Below are 17,889 nucleotides of genomic sequence, written 5' to 3'. Positions count from 1 at the left end.
GCGGGGCAAGCCATCTCGGTCGATCTGCCTCCAGGCTGAATCAGGGTCCAACCAACCTGCCCAAGCGCCAGTCAAGCCGTCCGAGGAACTCCAGAAAAATCATTCCGTCACACCGCAAGCTTTGTCGAACAACGCCAATGAGCTGACGAGAAGGATTTTGGAATTCCAGCTTTATAGCCGTGTATTAATCAATCGCTGTTCGACATGGCCGGCTTAATATTTCTTATCGCGACCTCCGTGAGTGGCCGCCGCGAGCTTTGGAACATTGACCATCCATGACAAGATGATGCGCTAACTGCTTGTCCCGATAGGTCATCATGGCCGTGGCGTGAGTCTTTCTTAAATATATGTGTCTTGATTCTGGCGCAAGCTAACCCGTATGTGTGACAGCTCCTTTCTTGCCGGCGCACTCCCGTTGTCGTTCTCCCTTTCGCACTCACAGCTGCGGCTCATCGCCTCTCTCGGGGCGGGGTTACTTGTTGGCAGTTGTTTGATTGTTATCTTACCGGAAGGAATTGAGGCCCTTGCGGCGGCCTCGCAGCAACACCCACACCCACCCCCACAGCCGAAGCGGCGGGCGCTGGGTGGGATATCCGGACGAGCCGAAGAGGAGCATGCGGGCCAGGATCGCGAACTACCCGCTTTCAGCATTGGATTCGCTCTGGTCATTGGCTTTGCGCTCATGTTCCTCGTTGACCGACTGCCCCGCCATGCGACAGAGAGGTTTCAATCAGCGCCGACAAGTAGGCACGTCAGCCTGGAGGATCTAGCTGGGTCAAGCGTGTCGGGAGAGGAGGAGTCAGAGGGCTTCTTGGGCTCCCTTGCGCCGTCGCCGAAGCAGAGCCGTAGTCTGGCCACTACGCTGGGCCTCGTTATACATGCGGCGGCTGATGGTATCGCGATGGGGGCTTCGGCCACGACGTCCAACCTGAGCGTCGGCCTCATTATTTTCTTCGCGATCCTAGTGCACAAAGCGCCAGCTGCGTTTGGGCTGACTTCGATTCTGCTGAAGCAAGGCCTCTCAAAACGGGCGGCGCGGGTGCACCTCATGGTGTTCAGTCTTGCCGCTCCCGCGGGAGCATTGGCAACATATTTTATCGTTTCACTAGTCGGAGGCGACAGCATGGAGGGCGAGTCAGCACAGTGGTGGACTGGCATGTTGCTCCTCTTCAGCGCCGGGACATTCTTGTAGGTTTCGTGTCTGCCCCCTTAACACCGCCGCGTGATGCACTAACCCCGCCCTAGGTACGTCGCAATGCACGCGATGCAGGAAGAAAACAACTCGGCGGGCCATGACCACCATGCCAGCGGGAACGGGTATTCTGAAAGCGGCGGCTCTTCTCACAAGAGGCAACCCAAACTTCAGCTGCGGGATACACTTGCGACAGTGGTGGGGTTTTTGCTACCATTGCTGACGCGGTTCGGCCACCACCATCATTGACATGTATTGACATGTAGTAGGTTTGGTGTCTTGGGTCTGGCGTTTGGTTAGAATAGGTGTCGAGCGTGCCATGCTTCAGCATAAAAAGCGGCGTGGCTTAGAGCGGGCGTTTTGGAATCCAGCGTTTCACCCCCAATTGCAGTGGACTAGCTCTCTTGGCCCGTCACGAGTGTGCCAAACAGTTCGGCTCAGGCTAGTCTGAACAACCCATTGCGTTCAGACACACAGATTGTAGCGAGTGCAGACACTCACATCTTGGTTTTCGTAGGTGTGGTAACACCAGTTTCCATGGCCTTGGGTGGTTTGATGACGCAACCCTTGGGTTATGATCCCTTCCAATGCCACTTGCAGTTGAACGGCCAGGCTCCGGCGAAGCGAAAAACGCTCCGACTGAGGCTAAATGTTGCAACGGCCTGGGCAAGTGGGGGCGTTTCAGGCACAGTCCTGGCGGCGCTGCCGGTTGTTTCATGGAACTGATGGGTTGGACGAGATGCGTCTGACCTTGATTGCGTCCCCAGCAGCGGAATCGATGGAGAAGGCAACACTTTTCAGTCTCATCTCGAATTATTAAAACGAGGCTGAGCAAACTTGGGAGACGGCGTTGTAAGTCGCAAACTGTCTCGAGACTGTAAATCGTGCGACAAAGAGGTTCACGATCTAGGCCTGCCTAATCTGCCATTTTTGGTAGAGAAGGCATGCTGGCAGTGACTGGTTTTCTTATTTTGGGGTGATAACCGACAAACTGTCCTGTGGCAGCCGCAAACATTGACCGAGGGAAACAGAAAGCGCCCTCGGGCACTCAACCCTTGTTGCATCTCTCATCCTGTTCCGTTCCGTGCGCCCGCATCGGACGGACATCAGCGAGGCATGACAGACGGACACAGCAGCAATCTCGATGCAGGCTGATGCAATCTCTCGCGGTGCCGTGTGCCTCGGGTGGGTAGCGGCACAGCCCGACAAAGCACATTGGGCCCGGAAGTTGGGTAACCTTCCGAAGTGCCAGTCGTCGGCTCCAATCCCTGGGGTTGTCCTTGCTGGCCACTCCTCAACCCGTTCTCAAATGTTAGCATTGAACGGCCCTCTCGTTCGTCGTTTGTGCGCATGTCCTTGTACACGACTGTGTAAATAGGCAAGGTAAAAAGACCCTGAACCCGGCAAGAACTCCGCCTCGGCCTGTCGATCTACTGGTACAGTTTGTAAGGACAAGGTTTCGGATTATTATAGCTTTTTTGGCGGACTTCGCCGCTTAGCAAAAAATCATAACTCGTGCAAATGTTGCAACGCGCTCAGCCGGCGGCGATAACGGTCTTGCCATGGAGTGCCAGTTGCCGCAAAGTGGATGCTGACATGCAGGACTTGAAGGGTTCAAAAGGCTGTCAGTGGAGAGGTTTCGAGGACGACAAGGGCCCTGCTGCCGTGCTCCGCTGCTGCCGGGCATTGTTGGACATTCGTGACGACCGAACCAGAACGGCCGGGCTGCCCAATGTGCCAGCACAAACGTGGAATGACGGGATGAGGTTTTGATGCGAGCGAATGCCCTCAGAGAAGCGGTGGGCTTTCTGTCAAATGATGGAACCAACCCACCCGCAACCCATCGTGGCTCCATTTGATCAAGGGTTGAAAGGGTTGAGGGAGGGGGGTTGTAACAGGTGGCGGATGTGCAAGGGCCTCAGGTTGGGTGCGGCCCTGGAGGCGTCGATAAAGTGGGACCGTGCCATTTCCATGTGGGGCAGCTCCAGACAATGGCAGACCCCTGGGCCTGGCCGGTCAGCTTGCTCCTCATTCGGCGCATGGGAATTCAGGGAAGAAGCGCCCCTTCCCGCCTCGTATTTCTTCCCCTTCCTCAGCCCTCGCATCCGAACCTAAAGCAGTTGGCCTTCTCCACGACCTCCCTTGAACCCCGCGAACTTGACGATCTGGAAGGGCATTTTCATGGTGTAACACGCGCGTTTACACCAGACTTTGCCATCCCTTCCTATCGCGTGCGCTCAACCTACCCTCAGTTCCAGCGCCCCTTTTCCCTCTTTCCCTCCATCCCCCATCGAGTTCGTTCATCACCTTCGTTTCGAGCGACTCGCGACTTTCGATCCCCGGGCTGTTGATCGTGATCTGCTCAGTTTGCCAGTGGACGACCCCCGCACGCGTGCAGCACATTTGTGACTTGCTTACCTGCAAACCTCGATCCCGAACCGTCACGATTCGAGCCGAACATCCCGACGTCATATCCTCAAATTCCCCCCGTTCGACGATCGATTACCTGCACTCCCCGCGATATAGTGAACTCCGACCTAGGTGCTCATATTTTGATCAACCTGGCGTGACATAGTAGCTGCAGGTCGCGATTCCGCCGTTTTCCTTTGCGCATATCGAGATGCCGCCCTACAACCGGCCGGTCAGCTTTTCTGAGCGAAGAGGTGCCATCTTCAACGAGGAATTGTCGTTGAATACCCACAATGTGAAACTGTCGCAGCAACGGCCAAGGGGGCCACCGACACCGAGCATGAGTACGCCGGCAGCCGACTTCGAACAAGTTACTGGCTCGCCGCCACCCCCGCCGACGCCTGCAGCCTCTCCCGGACCGTCACACTCGAGACTGAACTGGAGCAATGCGGGAGAGGACGAAGAGGCCTATCTTTCTGGGCTGCGAAAATACTTTGTGCAGTGCAATGGCGGCCAGAGGACCCGGCTGCTGGCAGACCTCTTGAACCTTTGCACCAGTGGGCAACTGAGTTTTGTTCACCAGTTTGTCAGCCCCCTGCTCAAGAAGGATCCTTTCACCACCCTTCCCGATGAGTTGTGTCTTCGAGTGCGTTTCCGACACCTTAGATCTTGACCCTGGACCCCGCGACTGACGTTTTGTAGATCCTTTCCTTCATCGATGACCCGAAAGTCCTAGCCCGCGCGTCGCAAGTGTCGCGGAGATGGCGGGATTTGCTAAGTGATGACATGACGTGGAAGAACCTGTGCGTGAAGCATGACTACCAGCGGAGGCTATCCGAGGTCCAACAGTCTATGCAACTAGTTGCAACCGCAAGGCCCGAGGCCTATTCCTTTGGCCAACAGGACGAGGACTCGGCAAGCCAAGGATTCTCCGCACTCACCTCGACTTCCCTACCGGCAACCTTCAGCATGGATTCGAATGCACGACCCGTACTCAGGACCTACAAGTCCCACTTCAAGCAGAGGTACCTAGTTGATGCAGCTTGGCGTACCGGCGGCCGCAACGTGTCGCGCAACATAACACAAGACGGCGGCGTTGTTACCAGCTTGCACCTCACTTCCAAGTATATCATCGTGGCTCTCGATAATGCCAAAATCCACGTGTTTGATACTGAGGGGAACGCCCTCCGTACCTTGCAAGGCCATGTCATGGGCGTCTGGGCTATGGTTCCTTGGGACGACATTCTGGTCAGCGGCGGGTGTGATCGTGATGTCCGTGTTTGGGATCTGGCTACTGGGTGAGTTGTGCTTCCATCCGATGCAGTCCTGCGTTGCTAACCACCCCCTAGTGCATGCTTGCACACGCTGCGGGGCCACACCTCGACTGTTCGCTGCCTCAAGATGTCAGACGCCAACACCGCGATCTCTGGGTCCAGGGACACGACCCTCAGGGTATGGGATATGAGGACCGGGGTGTGCAAGAACGTGCTTGTCGGCCACCAAGCAAGCGTCCGTTGTTTGGAGATCAAGGGCGACATCGTGGTTTCCGGAAGCTACGACGCAACAGCAAAGGTCTGGAGCATTTCGGAGGGCAGGTGTCTGCACACACTCCAGGGTCATTACAGCCACATCTATGCGATCGCTTTCGACGGGCAGCGGGTCGCAACCGGAAGCTTGGACACCAGCGTCAGGATATGGAACGCTCAGACCGGGTAGGTTATTCTAGCCCACTACATGCTTCTCCTGCCGAACTAACTGATCGTTCTAGCGAGTGCCAAGCTATTCTCCAGGGACATACGTCGCTTGTGGGGCAACTGCAGATGCGCGGCGGCACCCTTGTCACTGGCGGCAGCGACGGATCTGTGAGGGTATGGTCACTTGAGCGGTTCTGCGCCATCCACCGCCTTGCAGCCCATGACAACAGCGTCACGAGCCTGCAGTTTGACGACACCCGGGTAGTCAGCGGCGGGAGTGACGGGCGGGTCAAGGTTTGGGACCTCAAGACAGGCAACCTTGTCCGCGAGCTGGTCACCCAAGGCGAAGCAGTCTGGCGCGTTGCTTTTGAGGAGGAGAAGTGCGTGGCTATGGCGTTGAAGAACAGCAGGACTGTCATGGAGGTAAGCGGACAACAGCCACCTTCTACCTCATCCACAGCAGTTACTAATTCAATCTATAGGTGTGGTCCTTCTCCCCTCCGGAAGAGATGCTGCTGGACGAGCAATCCATGCTACCTCCGAAGCGAAGACTCGACGGGCCAGTACCGGACCGGCCGCTCAGTGCATTCTCCCTAGATTACCGAGCATCTACCTCCGCAATCGGCATACAGGACGTGGATATGACGGATGCCGGGCCTTCAACAGCGCCCCTTCAACAGAGCGGCCCGACCTTCTTCCACGATGAATAAAGAGGCGTTATCGGATATATTGCGGCGAGCACATTTTTTCATTTCTTATTTACTCGCAGATACCCCCCTTCACAGCGGCTCGCAAGCGCAAGAGTTGTTCGTTTCCTTGTTGCACCGGAAGGCGACACACGGGGATACGGTACGAAGCGCAATGACACACACAGAGAGAGAGATACGGGCATTGTTACGGCGTTCCAAGTTACACACAATTAGCATGGCGGTTTCGGCAAAGATATCAGGGTTGCCATTAGGCAAACAAGCATTGGAAGGATGAATTTTCAACATTGGACTCGAATTCGGATTTTACAAGGTCGCCGTCGTGTGGGGAGTACTCAAGCATTACATGCTGCTGATGTTGAGATCATGTGGGGCTGGCCTCGTTGTGAGACGGCGCAGTCCTTGCGGAGTTTGAGCTAGAGGGCTGTCAGTTTATGTGTGTATGGAGTGATTGTAATGGAGTGGCCTATTGTCCTAAGGTGTGCATGGTTGCGTTACTTCCCATCGTCCAGACTACCTGGGTACCTAGTTTAAGATGGAATGATGGATGTTGAACCAACTTCGGTCATCCCCACCATGTAGGTCCGATTCTCGGGTCAAGTCCTTGGTAGACACTCGCAACGTCGTTAATTATCGGCTTTAGCAGCATATCATCGATCCTGAAGCTTTGAGAGTCATGCAGCCAAGTTGATGCCACTGTAGCTTGATGCCTAAATGGCCCAATTGCCTATTCTGAACGATATCTGCGTTTCTTGTGAATTCGAGGCCGGATAGACGTAACAGCACACCAACGGTTCCTCTTATCTCTCGATCTGACAGTCCCACTTGGTGCGATCTTGGCCGGTCCTCTCCGAGCTGTCACAAATAGCGTGAAGGTCCGATGGGCCCGGACAGCCAGCCCCAACCCATGCTAACTCTCCCAAATCGGTTTAGCCCGGGTTCAACAAGCATCATTCCGTTGCCCCAACGCCAAAAACTGGGCCGCCCTTTTTCTCAAACTGCTTGTAGGGCCAGCTTTGCAGCGGAAGCAGAACTTTGCGATCTCGCATACCCACATCGTGTTCTTCTTCTTTTCCCATTCTACTTTTTTTTCCTCCGCCCTCCACCTCCACCCTGTCACATTACACACAATGTTCTCGCGAGCCGTCCGGATATCGCGGGTAGCGCCCCTCCGCGCTGCTCCGCGCGCCCAAGCTGTGTCGATTGTCGCCCGGAGGACGGTCACAACAAATGCGGCTTCGGCGGAGGTTGATAAGAGCTCAATTCCTCAGGTGAGTTAGTGGTGGGACAGGCGACTGTGGTCTTTTTGGGACCAATGCCATGGATGTTTTTGGTTTGCGAGGTTTCCGAATTTTTGGTGGGCTGGGTTGGGCTTGGGCGAGGAATTGGCGCTTTTGCTAACGATGGTGCTCGGAATAGGCCGAGGAGGAGCCTTTCCACATCAAGCTCAACGATGAGAGCTTCGAGACCTACGAGCTCGACCCGCCCCCTTACACGCTCGAGGTGACTAAGAAGCAACTGAAGGACATGTACCGTGACATGGTGGTTGTCAGGTAGGCATTGCCGGTTTGGAAACCCCGCATAATTTCGCCCGGCTGACGGTGGTGTTTAATAAGGCAAATGGAGATGGCCGCCGACAGGCTATACAAGGAGAAGAAGATCCGGGGTTTCTGCCATCTTTCCACCGGCCAGGAGGCCGTCGCCGTCGGTATCGAGCATGCGATCAACAAGGACGACGATGTCATTACCTCGTACCGGTGCCACGGTTTTGCCTACATGCGCGGCGGTACCGTCCGCTCTATCATTGGTGAGCTGCTTGGCCGTCGTGAGGGTATTGCGTACGGCAAGGGTGGCTCCATGCACATGTTCGCCAAGGGCTTCTACGGCGGCAACGGCATCGTCGGTGCTCAGGTGCCGGTCGGTGCCGGCCTGGCTTTTGCCCAGAAGTACACCGACAGCAAGAAGGCGACCGTCATTCTTTATGGTACGGACTCCAGTACTGTATCATTCGAGAATTATCTCACTGACGATTCATAGGTGATGGTGCCAGCAACCAGGGCCAGGTCTTTGAGGCTTTCAACATGGCGAAGCTCTGGAAGCTTCCCGCCCTTTTCGGCTGCGAGAGTGAGTTCCCTCTCGGTTCCCGCTCGGTGATAATGGCGCACTGATGATTACATAGACAACAAGTACGGTATGGGTACGTCTGCGGCGCGCTCATCGGCCCTGACGGACTACTACAAGCGTGGGCAGTACATCCCCGGCCTGAAGGTCAACGGCATGGACATCCTTGCCGTCAAGGCCGCCGTTCAGTACGGCAAGCAGTGGACTGAGGAGGGCAATGGGCCGCTGGTACTCGAGTACGTCACCTACCGGTACGGCGGCCACTCCATGTCCGACCCCGGCACCACCTACCGCACCCGTGAGGAGATCCAGCGCATGCGGTCGACCAACGACCCCATTGCTGGCCTTAAGCAGCACATTCTCGACTGGGGTGTTGCTCAGGAGGACGAGCTCAAGACCATCGACAAGGAGGCTCGCAGCCACGTCAACGAGGAGGTCGCCGCTGCTGAGGCCATGGCCCACCCCGAGCCTACCCCCAAGATCCTGTTCGAGGACATCTACGTCCGGGGCACCGAGCCGCAGTTCATCCGGGGTCGCACGCCGGATGAGGCCTTCTACTTTAACTAAAAGATCATCTGGAGCCGAGTCTTGTGTTGATGGATTAAACCAGGGAGGACGGATTTATGCCGGAACTGCGAGGTTCTAAGCGTTAGGGGAGTTTTTTTTGTACATTATCCTAATCTGCTATAGAGCCTGGGACGGTCCTGAAATTGAGGTTCGGAAATGGGAAGCCTTGATATTTACAGACTTGTACACTTGCTGCCTGATTCCGTTGGAGTTACCTGGACCAAAAAGTCCTAAACTTCTCTCGGCGATGTTGCCCGCCTCCGTGTGTGTGGTCCAGGCGGTTCCATTGAGGCGCTAGCCTCACTGGCCTAACCAGCTCATGTGACCTGCTGGGCCACTTTACACGACCCCTGCCAAATCTGGCTGCTGCCTTCGCCAAAAGTCGCGTCTAAGCGCGTCACGTCAATTGAATTGCGCCGCCCAATTCATTGCAACCAATGCCGGGATCACGATGCCAATTGTGCCTGCCACGATGCAGCGCTCTGCCTGATCGAGCCGCTTTGCACTGCCCTTTTTCTAGGTCTCTCTCGTACTCTTCTTTGAGATTTTTACCTGCAACTCCACATATAAAAATCTCGAGAACAGGAAGGAGTCCGTCTTCCCCCCATCCATTCTTCCCAACCACCATCTCGTCACGCCACTCATACTTGGCCTCGAGAACTCGAGTTTCCCATTTCCCACCTCCCTGTCACGCAAGTGTCAGGAACTTCACGACCGGCTCCCGACTCTCTCGCCCCCATCCCTGGATCGAAACCCTGCCCGCCGCCCTCGATCGCTACCGCGTGTCGTCGCTGCCTTTGGAACTGAAACGTAGTATTACCGGTTGGGGAGGATACAGTGAGGCCACCATGGCGCCAAAACAGGCAACGCTGGGGTACGTGAAGAGTGGACAAACCACGTTGGGGTTGGTAATTACGAAAAAGAATGCCTTTTGGTGATCACCTGCCGGCGAGGGTTACGTCATTCTTACCTTTTTCTTCGATGGGTTGTCGGGGAGAGATTGTGTTGACATGAGGTTGCAGCAAGTTTTTTGGCCAGGCGAATGGGACCAAGGGGAAGCCGGCGCCGACTCAGCAGACGAAGTTGAGTTTCTCGACGAAGGCGAGCGATAATGCCAAGAAGACTGTTAAAGAGGCCTCTGCCTCTGCGGAGGAAGAGGAGGAGGAGGATGAGGAGGAGGTTGAGAAGGTTGAGTCAGATAAAGGTGCGCTGGTTCAAGGGATGGTGGGATAAGGCTGGGAGTTGGCTAACATGGCTGGACTCACAGAGGCGAGCAAAAAGAGAGGACGGCTTACAAAATCGGCTGCGGCTGCGAAAAAGGCCAAAAAGGAACCTGTTGAGGAGGAAGACGCCGAGGTAGTAGCCCCTGCCAGCAAGCGGCCGAGAAGGGGAAGAAAGGTCGTTGAGGACGATGAGGACGAAGCCATGGAAGATGCGCCAACACCAGAGCCCAAGAAGTCTAAGAAGTCTGCTTCCCCGAAGCCGAAATCACCGCGGAAGGACACCGAGACAACACCGGCCATGAAAACAAAGGCCGAGGAAGATACTCCTGAGTCGTCTTCCGAGGTTGAAGAAGAGGGATCTCAAAGCGAGGGAGAAAAGCCCGGAGTTGCGGCTAAGGCGCGCCAAAAGGTTCAGGCCAGCCTCAAGTCGGAAGTCAAGCATCCATATCCGGATTGGAAAAAGGGCGAGCCAGTACCCTACGCTGCCCTCTGCACTACCTTTTCCCTGGTGGAGCTCACCACCAAGAGGCTTGAGATCATGGCGCACTGCTCCCTCTTCCTGCGCCAGGTTTTACGGCTTACACCAGATGACCTCCTACCGACCGTTTTACTCATGATTAACAAACTCGCCCCTGATTACGCCGGTATCGAGCTCGGCATCGGCGAGTCGCTAATCATGAAGGCGATAGGCGAGTCGACTGGACGCAGCTTGGCAGTCATTAAGCAGGATCAGAAGGAGATTGGCGACCTCGGCCTGGTTGCCGTCAAATCAAGGTCAACCCAGCCCACCATGTTCAAGCCCAAGCCGCTCACGGTACAGGGCGTCCTCAAGGGACTTATGGGAATCGCCACGATGACTGGCAACGGCGCGCAGGGCAAAAAGGTGGACGGCATCAAGAAGCTCCTATCGGCGGCGGATTCGACTGGAAACCGTAAGGTAGACATCACCAAGGACAAGGGCGGCCCAAGCGAGGCCAAGTACATTGTTCGTTTCCTAGAAGGCAAGCTGAGGCTTGGGCTAGCCGAAAGGACAGTTATTGTCTCGTTAGCGCAGGCCATGGTGGCGCACGAGGCGGCCCAAAAGGGCGTGGCGCCGAGCACGGGTGATATTGAGAAGGGGGAGTCGATTCTCAAGGCTGTTTACAGGTTTGTTGCTTGCCCTAGGAATGTCTATCACCATGCTAATATTTTCCAGCGAACTGCCTAGCTACGATGTCATCATCCCCGCGATGGTGGAGCACGGAATCCAGAACCTTAGAGAGCACTGCAAGCTAAGGCCTGGTGTCCCCCTCAAGCCCATGTTGGCGAAGCCTACCAAGGCCATCACCGAAGTCCTTGACCGCTTTGAAAACCAGACCTTCACATGCGAGTATAAATATGACGGTGAGAGAGCTCAGATTCACTACGTCGCCAAGGACACGGACGAGGAGCTCAGCCAGTCGGCGATGAACGCCACCAAGGAGGTCGGCAAAGGTGTGGCTGCCATTTTTTCGAGAAACTCGGAAGATCTGTCCAAGAAATATCCCGACGTTCTCGCCAAGCTTCCCACCTGGGTCAAGGAAGATACCAAGAGCTTTGTCCTGGATTGCGAGTCGGTCGCGTGGGATGTCGAGGAGAAGAAGGTCCTTCCCTTCCAGCAGCTCATGACGCGGAAGAAGAAGGATGTCAAGGTGGAAGATGTCAAGGTCAAAGTGTGCGTGTTTGCCTTTGACCTGCTCTACCTGAACGGGGAGGCGGTCGTGAAGAAGTCCCTGAGGGAGCGCCGCGAGCTGCTCCACAAGTCTTTCCAGCCCATTGAGGGCGAGTTCTCCTTTGCCACATCCATGGACGGCCAAGAACTTGATGATATCCAGACGTTCCTAGACGAATCAGTCAAGGCCTCCTGCGAGGGTTTGATGGTCAAGATGCTGGATGGCGAAGAGAGTGGGTATGAACCGAGCAAGCGGAGTCGGAATTGGCTAAAGGTATTTCACAACGCGATCCATGAACAAGTGAACCCCAGCTAACACCGACCAGATCAAGAAGGATTACCTCTCCGGCATCGGCGACTCACTGGATCTCGTCGTTCTCGGTGCCTACCACGGCAAGGGCAAACGCACCTCAGTCTACGGCGCGTTCCTTCTGGCTTGTTACAACCCGTCTACCGACACATACGAGACGGTGTGCAACATTGGCACGGGCTTTAGCGAAGCGGTGCTCGAGGAGCTACACGGCTCGCTCTCCCAGATCGTCATCGACCGCCCCAAGCCCTTCTACGCGCACAGCTCCGGCGGGCAACACCAGCCCGACGTCTGGTTCGAGCCGAAGTATGTCTGGGAAGTCAAGACAGCTGATCTGACGCTCAGTCCGCGGTACAAGGCGGGTATGAAGGAGGGCGTTGACCCGGGAGGTGAAAAAGGTATCAGTCTACGGTTCCCCAGGTTCATCAAGATTCGTGACGACAAAAAGCCAGATGAGGCGACCAGCAGCCGGCAGGTGGCTGAGATGTACCGGAAGCAAGAGAGCGTGGCCAAGAGCAAGGGGCCGGCAGTGGATGATGATTTTGAGTATTAAGGGGGTCAATTAGTACGTGTCTATCGGTTTGTTGGCCTTTTGGTGTCATATATAGTATCAACCAACGACCAGGACATGCAGGTTTTGCTCTCCCAGCTACGACGTCGGTTCCCACAGTCCCTGGAATGTCCTTGTCCTTCAAAGCCCTCACCACGGGCCCTCGGCAGAACCTCGATGATAACAGGCGTTTCACGATACGCAACCAACTGAACGCAACCAAGCCGATTTTGACTATCCAAAGCGCAGCCTCGTCCCCATGACCCACCAGACAAGTAAGTCCCCCCACGTCTGGTCCATACTCGCGGCCGAGCGTTGTCCAGCAGATAGATACCTCGTCAAGCCCTTGACTGCCCAATCTCTCTTCATATCGATGCCCTGAGGCGAATTGTGGTGTTTTGGCTGCCATGGCCGCCCAGCATGGCCGCCCGCCTTGCCGAAAGAGGTGCCTCGCCCGGTCCCCCCTTGCGTTTAGCGAGTTTGTGTTGGTTGCCATACAGTCGACACAGCCATGTCTCAAGATGCACTTTTGTTGGTTCTCTGTTAACCCCGCACGACAGATCATTTGCACACACAACACATACTGTTGTTGCTGCTGTTGCTGCTGCTGTCTTCGGGGCGGGGTATGGATGTCGACGTGGCAGGCATTCTGAGAAGGCTGACCTGATCTCCCGAGATTGCCTTGGGTTCCCTTGGGCCTGTGACGGGGGGTGAGCAATCGCATTCATTCGCAGTTGGCCTCGGTGACCGACTTCACAGTGAAAGCCTTCTGTCGTGAATGAGGCGCTTTGTCTCGCCGCCTATCTGGGTAGGTCAGAGGCTGTTGTCGTGAATGAGTACTTTCACATGGACCTGTGTCCCGCCGCCTTGCTGGGCAGGTGATGGGCTGCTGCCGTGAATGACTACTTTCACTTGGGTCTCCTTCTCGCCGTCTTGTTGAGTAACTTCGGGCAGTGGTGAGGCGAGGCCCGTCAACCCAACGGGTTAACAAAGGAAGTGGCTGGACGAGGATGAAGATGTATAAATATACAAGGTGGTCATGGCTCTGATGTTTTTGCGGTGTAAACCTCATCTTTATTCACTCAGCCATCAAACTTACAACACCTATCCAACCCTTCCCAAGTTCAAACAATGGTGATACTTCTCGAGGCTCTTACGAGGCCAAACGTCGCGGTCAACTCGGATGCGACTGTCTCAGGTCCGAATACAGATGTCGTTTCAGACTTCGAAATCCAGGGCTGGCTACCATGGACTGACTTCAACTATGCTACGCTTACTCGGATCTTCAGGAGGGAACTCGGACAGGAATACCGCGGTGAGCAGCAGCCGAGACCAGTGCAGCACGACCTAGACATCTACAACGAAGACAGCTTTGACGACCTCCTGCGAAGGTTTGTCAGCCCCACAATCAATTATGTCTTGGAGAATCAGGCGGGCTCTTGCCACTATGGCCGTGGAACTAGGTGCCCTGTGGAGAACTACAAACCGGACTGGTCGGTGATTTCCGATCAGTGCATCAACAGCGACGGGCAGTTCGCGAATATCCTCCCCGGGGACACAAAACTCGATTCCAAATGGCGCCCGGAGATGGTTAACGAGCCCCAGAATCGAGACGAGTGGGAAAAGGTCATCACGCAGATCAGCACTTACATTGCTTGGCATCATTCGCGATACGGGTTCATCATCACAGACGCGCTCGTGGTTGCTCTCAGGATTACCCGCTGCGAGCCAGAGGACGGTATCGCAGGTGGTCCATGTCATCGGGCGGCGGTTCGTCATATGCCGACGACAACCCGCTACAGTGGGCCTACCACTACTCAGAATATGCCGTCGTCCCTGGGCCGCGCACGGGCGGGGCCATCTCACCATCAAGCTTGCCCTCTGGTGTCTGGCCATGATGGCCGCGGGCGGGGACAACTCCATCGACTACTGGTACCCCGCCCTGGACAGCTGGCACGCCGCAGGAGACTTGAAGGGCTACATCCACAACACGTCGGGGGCGAGAAAGGAGCGGCTTCCCAGAGGCGAACAGCTCTACGACACCGCCCCCCAATCCGGTGAGCCGGCCGCAGGCGATTACGAGCCGGCCGCCGCCGCCACGTGGGAGGGGAGCGAGGACCCTGCTGACCCGGGTCACTACGCGAACCTGGCGGGACCTAGTAGCGCTAGCCATGAGACACTGCACTTCAGTCAAGCAAGTAGCCCCTTTGCGAGCGGAGAGTTTTCGGGGGGCCTAGAGACGGCGGAGGAGGGATACGCCGGAGCTGGTGGCGATGATTATGAGGAGGATGAGGGTGCTGGCGGCGGCGACAACGACGACGATGACCGGACCGAAGTTGGGTCTGCTGTCAAACGTGTCACTGTCGCGGTTAAAAAGCACAGGGTTAGCAGAAAGCTTTATTTTGTGGACTCCAGAGGGAGCCAGCGAGACACCTTCAAGGAGGAGTGGCGCAAGGTCCCAGGCGGGTATGAACTTGGTGGGAGGAGGCACGTCTACTTTACCAAGAAGTTTCCTTAGAGGCCGTTTCGCGACGACGCGTTAATGGACGGGCCTCCAAACTGCACCGCCGCCGACTTCGAAATGCCCCGCCTCCGCCGTTGCCCCTTTAAAGGATGTGGGCAACTTTATCTGGGAATCTCGCCTCGGTGAGGGGTTGGATGGATGCGTCTGGAAAGTCCGGTCCGGGAATGCAGGGCCGTTTGTCCTCAAGGTGTTTTGGGATGATGAACCACCCGAGCTCGACCACTACTACGCTCCGCAACGAGAATGCCAAATTTCCGCCCTCCCGCAGATGATGGAGACGGCCGTCGAGAAGGCAGCGGCGGCCTCGTGCCCAATCTTGGTCAAAGCGAATCCGACAAGCCTCGATGACGTCCTGGACAACCATGCCCCTTCTCCGATGAAGCCCGCCTGAAGCAGCAGTCATCACCCCAACAGGAACCGGGACCAGGCTACCGGCAAATAGCGACAATGCCGCGCGTAAAAAAGTGTTATGGCTGGCTGACCGTAAACAGCAACGTGCTCCGGACATTGCCCTGGAAGCTGCGACCGCCTCATATCAAAGTCTCCAAGTTAGAACGCTTCTTCCTGTGCGACAAAGAATACATGGCTATCGTGTACGAATATGTCGAGGAAGGCGAGAATGTCGAGGACGCCCTTCAGGCAGCGATGGACTTCTGGCTCGCCGGTTTTTGCGGCACCCTTTCCCCGCTCCTAAAGAACTGGAAGAGCAGCGTGCTCGTGGATCTGTGCGATATCGTCTACCCTCGCGGATACGGCTGGAAATGGCACTTGTATAGCCGCGGTCCGATGTCCGCATCTTTGCTATTGCAACAGAAGGGGTTACCCCAGGGCCCCGCTTATCCTCGGCCGTTGCCTGCACCCCAGCTCCCCCGTTTCAAGCCCCGGCTACTTCCTACGCCCCGGTCCCCGAGCCAGTCTCCGACTCCGCCTCCACTAACACCCCTAGGCCCGTCACCGAGCCCGTCACCAAGCTCGTCACCAACGCAGCCCGCAGTCCAGTCTCCTCGTTTCTATAGTTTGCTCACAAGGGCTCATCAGACGACAGCTGGACAGAGAGTGCGTAGAAGGAGAATGTCTCCAAATAATCCGCAGGTGTAAAGGGATGAGGGTACCTAGTAAACGAGGGGTTGAGGGGCCGGCCCGGCGTATGCGGCCTTAATCACACCTTGCTAGAGTGTGTACCTACTGAGCACGGGGGAGGGGGGGGGTATCAAGCATTGGAATATCACCTAGATATTGAGATATGCTGGTGGTGATTAAGTGGAAGCCGGGTGCAGAAACCAGAGGGCGTTTGCGTGAGTTTATTTAACATTTGTTGGCAAGTCTTGGAGCCCTATATGAATATAGACGTTGGCAGGCAGTGAGCGAATACGCCTTGCCTAGTGTAATAGAAGAGTCGGTGCTTCAGCTGGCAGGAAATCTCGATGCGAAGGATTTGTTTGATATCATTTGGACTTCGTCTACCAGTCACCCAGTCCTACATCTCCCCAAAAAGCCACAGTAACACAAAACCGCCAGACCCGCCGGCACCGAAATAAAACATCACCAACCCACCGCCCCCCTTCAAACCCTTCAAAAAGAAGCCAGGTCAACCCACCTCCGCGCAACCACCCCCTCCCGCATCTCCCTCCCCCTCGCCACCAACCTCTCCCTAAACCCTTCACACCACACCAACTCGACACCCCCATCCCCAACACCCGGCATCCCAACCGCACCCATCCCCACCTCCAACCCAAACCCCGCATTCATATGACCCCCAAACCCAACACCAACACCAACCCCCACACCAACTCCAACACCGCCCAACTCCCCAAAAAACCGCCCCACCACAAACAGCGCGTGCCACAGCAAGTCGGGCTGCGCACATGATGGTGATGGGTCTGCCAGGACGAACTCGAGCGCGCGGCACACGTCGGCCGCGGCATCACGTACCCGCGGCAGCGAGTACCGCATCGGGTCGAGGGTTTGCAGACGGGTTGGGAGGGGGAGGTCAGTGGGTTCGAGGAGGTTTTGCTGGTGGTGGTGGTGGTGGTGGTGGTGATGGGGATGGGTTGGTGGGCTTGGGTAGCCGGTTGTGGTGGTGGCGGTGCTGGCGTTGGCGGTGTTGGTGGTGGTGCTGTGATCGTAGGCTGTGACGGGGTCGATGACGGCGGCGAAATAGAGGCGCCAGATGGTTGGGTAGAAGAGCACCAGTGCGGTCCAGTAGTAGGATAGCGCTAGCGCGGTGTGGGCGTCGCGGAAGGTGAGGGGGTTGGGGAGGTGGTAGGGGTGGGGTGCTGTTGAGGGTTGGTTGGAAAGCCAGAATAGGGGTTGGCTGATTCCGGATGCTGGTGAGACTTGGAGCGTGGTGTACCACCTGCCGAGTTCTACCTCTAGGTCTAGGCAGTTGTTGAGTAAGTCCTGTGCCATCAGGCGGCGGGTGATGGTGTGTTCTTGCGCCAGAACGCGGTCGGCACGCGCGAGGAGAGAAGGCAGCAGGGCGAGACTGTCGAAGAGCTGGTCAACTGCGGACTTGGGATGGGCTTCGAACGGTGTTGAGAGCCATTGTGGTTCAGCGAGGAATGTTGGGGTACGGTTGACGAGGGCAGTCATGATCTGTGTTTAGGGGGTGTTAGTAGGGTGGTGGATGGAAAGGGGTAACAGCTAGGAGCCGGACGTACAGCGTTAGGCCGGTAGATCCGCACAAAAAAGTGGTGAGCGGGGAAGGCGCGGAAGTGTTCAGGCCCGAGGCGGCGGACGGTGTTGTTTTGTATCGACGGGTCTTTTCCAAGGCGGCTGATTGCTGAAGTATGAAGACGTGTTGTGCTGTTCTCGTTCAGTCAGGGGTAAGCTACCACGTCATCACCACCCAATTCTTCAGTACACACCTTCGTAGAGAAAACATAACAAGACCCGTCCATTA

At 56.2% G+C, this 17,889-nt stretch overlaps 6 protein-coding genes across 6 annotated transcripts; 5 read left to right on the top strand and 1 right to left on the bottom strand.

The window, feature by feature from the left end:
- Nucleotides 1-317: 317 nt before the first annotated feature.
- CHGG_05726 (uncharacterized protein) lies at nt 318-1,192 on the top strand (the record flags this gene model as incomplete). Its single annotated transcript, XM_001221820.1, has 2 exons — nt 318-328; nt 391-1,192. The coding sequence occupies 2 exons, from the start codon at nt 318-320 to the stop codon at nt 1,190-1,192; spliced, it is 813 nt and encodes a 270-aa protein (XP_001221821.1).
- A 2,620-nt stretch (nt 1,193-3,812) lies between these two features.
- On the top strand, nt 3,813-6,005 carry CHGG_05725 (uncharacterized protein; the record flags this gene model as incomplete). The annotated part of the gene is made up of 5 exons (XM_001221819.1): nt 3,813-4,247; nt 4,304-4,899; nt 4,951-5,313; nt 5,370-5,718; nt 5,778-6,005. 5 exons carry the CDS (start codon nt 3,813-3,815, stop codon nt 6,003-6,005), a joined length of 1,971 nt encoding a protein of 656 aa, XP_001221820.1.
- A 1,127-nt stretch (nt 6,006-7,132) lies between these two features.
- On the top strand, nt 7,133-8,690 carry CHGG_05724 (uncharacterized protein; the record flags this gene model as incomplete). The annotated part of the gene is made up of 5 exons (XM_001221818.1): nt 7,133-7,273; nt 7,422-7,555; nt 7,619-7,986; nt 8,040-8,126; nt 8,182-8,690. The coding sequence occupies 5 exons, from the start codon at nt 7,133-7,135 to the stop codon at nt 8,688-8,690; spliced, it is 1,239 nt and encodes a 412-aa protein (XP_001221819.1).
- Nucleotides 8,691-9,538: 848 nt separating this feature from the next.
- CHGG_05723 (uncharacterized protein) lies at nt 9,539-12,466 on the top strand (the record flags this gene model as incomplete). The annotated part of the gene is made up of 5 exons (XM_001221817.1): nt 9,539-9,564; nt 9,713-9,894; nt 9,958-11,059; nt 11,109-11,836; nt 11,916-12,466. The coding sequence occupies 5 exons, from the start codon at nt 9,539-9,541 to the stop codon at nt 12,464-12,466; spliced, it is 2,589 nt and encodes an 862-aa protein (XP_001221818.1).
- A 1,128-nt stretch (nt 12,467-13,594) lies between these two features.
- Nucleotides 13,595-16,085, top strand: CHGG_05722 (uncharacterized protein; the record flags this gene model as incomplete). Its single annotated transcript, XM_001221816.1, has 4 exons — nt 13,595-14,264; nt 14,428-14,929; nt 15,479-15,722; nt 15,801-16,085. 4 exons carry the CDS (start codon nt 13,595-13,597, stop codon nt 16,083-16,085), a joined length of 1,701 nt encoding a protein of 566 aa, XP_001221817.1.
- Nucleotides 16,086-16,559: 474 nt separating this feature from the next.
- Nucleotides 16,560-17,579, bottom strand: CHGG_05721 (uncharacterized protein; the record flags this gene model as incomplete). Its single annotated transcript, XM_001221815.1, has 1 exon — nt 16,560-17,579. The coding sequence occupies one exon, from the start codon at nt 17,577-17,579 to the stop codon at nt 16,560-16,562; it is 1,020 nt and encodes a 339-aa protein (XP_001221816.1).
- Nucleotides 17,580-17,889: the final 310 nt, after the last annotated feature.

This window comes from Chaetomium globosum, genomic scaffold (assembly GCF_000143365.1).
Source record: "Chaetomium globosum CBS 148.51 scaffold_3 genomic scaffold, whole genome shotgun sequence".
In the NCBI taxonomy this organism is placed as follows: domain Eukaryota; kingdom Fungi; phylum Ascomycota; class Sordariomycetes; order Sordariales; family Chaetomiaceae; genus Chaetomium; species Chaetomium globosum.
Note: the sequence above shows the minus strand (reverse complement) of the source record. Positions and strands in the feature narration are given on the sequence as shown.